This window comes from Pollachius pollachius (assembly GCF_949987615.1).
Source record: "Pollachius pollachius genome assembly, chromosome: 14".
NCBI lineage: Eukaryota > Metazoa > Chordata > Actinopteri > Gadiformes > Gadidae > Pollachius > Pollachius pollachius.
This window is the reverse complement of record NC_136947.1, coordinates 5,818,533-5,823,031: the sequence shown is the minus strand read 5'-3', so window position 1 is coordinate 5,823,031 and position 4,499 is coordinate 5,818,533. Positions and strand designations below refer to the sequence as shown.

The 4,499-nt window shown below is 41.0% G+C and overlaps 1 protein-coding gene across 2 annotated transcripts; it reads right to left on the bottom strand.

The window, feature by feature from the left end:
• Positions 1–313: 313 nt before the first annotated feature.
• adcyap1b (adenylate cyclase activating polypeptide 1b) lies at positions 314–2,939 on the bottom strand (the record flags this gene model as incomplete). Of its 2 annotated transcripts, XM_079750279.1 has the most annotated exons (4): positions 314–497; positions 1,163–1,267; positions 1,787–1,921; positions 2,836–2,939. In XM_079750279.1, 4 exons carry the CDS (start codon positions 2,937–2,939, stop codon positions 314–316), a joined length of 528 nt encoding a protein of 175 aa, XP_079606405.1. The 2 variants fall into 2 exon arrangements, with proteins under 2 accessions (XP_079606405.1, XP_079606406.1); XM_079750280.1 differs by lacking the exon at positions 1,163–1,267.
• Between the last annotated feature and the right edge of the window lie 1,560 nt (positions 2,940–4,499).

The following is a 4,499-nucleotide window of genomic DNA, read 5'->3' as shown; positions in this document are numbered from 1 at the left end:
CGTTGAAGGTGCACACTTATCATTTTTTTTCTAATGTCTTTTTTTTTGTCATTTTGTTTTGTTTTTTTCAACATGTTGACATGAAAAAAAATATTGGTCCACAAAGTATATAACTGTGCGGTATCAAGTGCTTTTGTACAAAAGAAAAACGATATTATTATTAAAATATTCATTTAATGGCTTTTACTTGATACATAAATACATGTTTAAAGAACACAGGCGCAATCCACTGTTTGTCAGGTATATCTGAATGACTTGAACGACTGGATATTTACACAGGAGGGGCAGTTTTGGGGGAGCTGCTTTAACATCGCTACAAATACGCGAGTCGACGTCCTTTGTTCCTCACCCTCTGTCTGTACCTTCTCCCCAGGACTGCTGCGAGGTATTTCTTCACAGCCATCTGTTTTCGATGGCGGCTGTAGCTGTCGGTGAATATCCCGTCCGAATGCCTTTTAGATAATGGTTCCGACTCGTCCTCCATGCTAGTCTCTTCACTGCAAAACATGAACACACCTCGTGTCAGACTACAGGTTGCTGCACTGAAAAGCCAGCCTCATCCTTGCAACACTGAACTGCATTTTGTTTTAATAGTTTTACTTTCTGATTTTAAGGATTGTACGACTGAATCATCGATTTGCCTGTTTTAGCATTTTTATTATTCAAGGAAGTGTTTCCTTTTTGGGATTTTTCGTTCCTTAAAACCAGCGCGGACGCCAATGTTAACCCAATCAGGGCTTTAATCCTGTCAGACAATTGTCATAAATGATTCATTTGCATCCCATGGCACATTCTGGCGCATAGAGAGGCCCACTGGGAAAATAAAAATCAAGTTATCGATTATCAACCTTAGTTTTTTTTTTATCTAAGTCAACTGACCTATCTTTGTGATAATAAAACATAAATAAAAGATGGTGTGTGTGGTTGTGTGCGTGTTAAAGGGGTGGTCGGTCCTAATGAACGCAATACCACGCCCGCTATAGAGATGCTCACGAGGACATCGAACATTTCTATAGTGGACTTTGTTGCACAAAACGAAAGTGAAACCACTACAGAAAAATGATACGAAGGGGTCGAGACAATGATGCAGCGACCTGAAGCTGGGCGGCGCAGAGCACAGTGTGATGGCGGCTTAGTAAACGCTGATAAGAAATGCCCTTACCCTACACGTATTGTCATCAGAGAATGCAGATATTGTCTCGCTGTTAACTGACCCAGGATCTCCCTCAAGGCTCTATCTAATTCTTCCTCTGCATGCCTCTCTGTTCTGAGATGATAAAACGCGAAACACATACATCGTCAGTGACCAAAGCACAGACAGAATGATCAGAAGTAGCCCAAAATGTGCCTTTAAGTTCAATGTCACAGCAATAGATAAACCGTATGCAACCTAATACACCCGCACACACACACACACACGCACACACACACACACACACACACACACACACACACACACACACACACACACACACACACACACACACACACACACACACACAAACACACACACACACACACACACACACACACACACACACGCACGCACGCACACGCACACACACACACGCGCGCACACACACACACGTGTTTCTAACCTATTTTTTCTAATCGTTACTTTATTAAGAATTTACATCAGCATTTTAGGCTACTAGATATGAAAATAACATTGAACAAATAATATGAGTTACTCTGGAAAAACAAAGCAAGCAAACATCCAAAATGTTTTAAATGGAATTGAGTTCCATTATAAGTCTGTACTTGAGAAGGGTAGAGGGTTATTTACCTTTTTTCTGGAGGGTAGTACAGTGTGTACACGTCGTCATCTAAGGATGGTGGGCTTCGTATAGCAATTTGATCACTGTCAAACCCCATGTCCGATAATGAATTCCCATCTTCATCGAAAGCGTCATTATCTAGTCTGGAATAGAAAAACGAAATCGAATAATTCGATTCGTGATCGTTTTGGGAAAAGAAGGAAACACTATAAATGGCACCAGAATAATCGAATAAGGCTTCAACAAAAATAACCGAGGTAACATGATATTTTAACTTTGTAGTCTAGTGGAAAAAAACGAAAAAAATAACCATTTTCTGATAAATAACTAAAGTGATGATGCAATTCCGCATATAATAATTTACATTTTATTGTTTCGGACAAATATGCATGTGATGGGTTTCCGAGTCTCCATTGGCTGAAGTGTCATTAATTATTAAGGCCTAGAGATAGAGAAACAATGGGGATGGACACGTTTTGTACGTGGTGGGCCTTAGAGAGCGGAAACACGATTTATAAAAAGCCGCAGCGAACAAATGAATAAAAAACCACGCCTAAGTTATGGCTTTGCTTTCGATTGACAATTTTTTTTATAATTTAGGATAAAGCATTCCTATTCGTTTCGCCTCGCCTCCTCTCGGTGACGCCTCTCTATCGTCATCCCCAGGGCTATCCGTAGCACTGACTGCACTCTCGTCTTAAACAGGGGCTGTTCTATGCACCGTCCCGGTGGACCCAAACCACTACGACATTTCCACTGTCATTTTCCAAGAGTCAGTTATTTGTGGAAGTGGAAAAGAATTGCCATATCAACGATTGTTTGTCTCCTTTGTTAAATAGCAGACGCAAAAAAAGAGATAGCATGTGTAATAACGCTTGTTGGAAATAAGGGATACCCGATCCAGAATGACGCGCTATACTCACAGTAGCCTAGAAACTGTACTGCAGTGGAATAGCTGAACGTACAATACATGTTCGTTTTAATCGAATTCTGGTTTTTTTTATATCCGGAATATCACATGTATAAACAAAGTGGAAGAAAAAGCACATTCACATACCTTATCTTAGGGTAACTTAATCCGATAGGTGTGCAGTAAACACTGTAGTGCATTATGATTCCGTAGATGAGCAAGACTAAAGTCGCTTTACTCGAACTGGCCATGCTGTTGGAATGGAAAAGAAAAAGAAAAAGAAAAGAGATGTTAAACAATTGAATACAACCATTGCATTCCAAAATTACTTATTCGCATTCTTTCTGTATAAAATCACAGGCTACCTTACGATATTCCTAACATTAATCTGATGGATTGGTTAAAGAAAATTAAAACCAAGTATACAGAGGCACACTCCGTTCTACGAAACACTGTTTTCACGCTCCTTATATCACTCCATTCCATAAAAGTGCAGAATTGATCGTAAATCCACAACAAATTGTGTTCCTTTGGAGGCAATCACAAAGTTAAGAGAGAAAAAAATGGAAAAACGTGCTGTTGTGCGCGCAAAAGAAAAATGTAAATTAAAATAATCCAACTTAAACTTGAGCTCCGTTAGGCCTATATAATTGTTCCGTGTTACTAAAGCGACCGAGGCTGCTGCATAAAGCGGTGAGCACGTACCTATAGCAGGGGTGGAAGAGAGGAGCGCGGTGGGATGTGATCCGGGCGCGGCTGTCGAAGCGTGTGAGAGAGATAGAGATCTTCCTCTCGGCACCTCTTATTCTCTTCCCTTGCTCAAGCACCGCTGCCGTTTCCCCTTATGTTCCCCTCAACGCAGCGCAATCGCACTTTTATACACACAATAGGTGACTAAACCGGTCGTTGAAGCAAAACAAAAACTGAAAAGTATACCGCCGTGCGTCTACATATCTTTGCACAAAAAAGTTTTTGTCCTGCGCTCCGATTCGCCTTGGATTTTTATCCATGTATCGCGAGCCTTGCCTTTTTTCAATAAGTCACATTAAGGATGCTATAGACGTCATCAGGCGTTCCTCCCGGAATATAATAGTACAGTTCCTTCCTCATCGATGCATCCGTCAGACTCATTCCCCCCACCACCCCCACCCCCCACCAAACCCCCTAAGGAAGTTTACTTCGAAACTTAATTCTTCTGAGAGGGGCGATTGCATACATTTATGAACTTTACACGAATCGACGTGACGGTCAGCACAAATCATGTTATCTCTCAACACGACCACTGCGTCTCCCACGCGTCATCGATAACTCCAATTAGGGTTTTATGATTATGGCTGAGCTGGGAAATGATCATATTTATGGTAGCGCTGTCTCCGTGATATGGACTTCGGGGAGTAATGCTTGGGACCGCGTTTCCGATATAGAAACCCCAGGCCTTCGGGAATCGGGAACTGTCCAGTGCTGAAATGACGAGAACAATTTTGTAGCTCCCTGAGCCAAGTCGTTTTTTCCACTATGAGCCTATTAATCTATATTATAAAACATGAATTGCGGATTTGGATCGATATCAAATGTATGGTTCATCATGGCTTTGAATCTCCTCGTTTCCTAAAATAACATTTCAATATGTTGAGTCTCACGCAACCTAAAAATATGCATTTATAGACACAGGCCTATATTTGATATCCTTTATAGGCTATAGGTGGGCTAGGCCTAAAGCTCTATACCCACACCCAAACGAATCGGCCAGGTGTAGGCCTAAGCAAATTTTATAAAGTGTTATTATACAGAAATTCTTCTCAATATATACT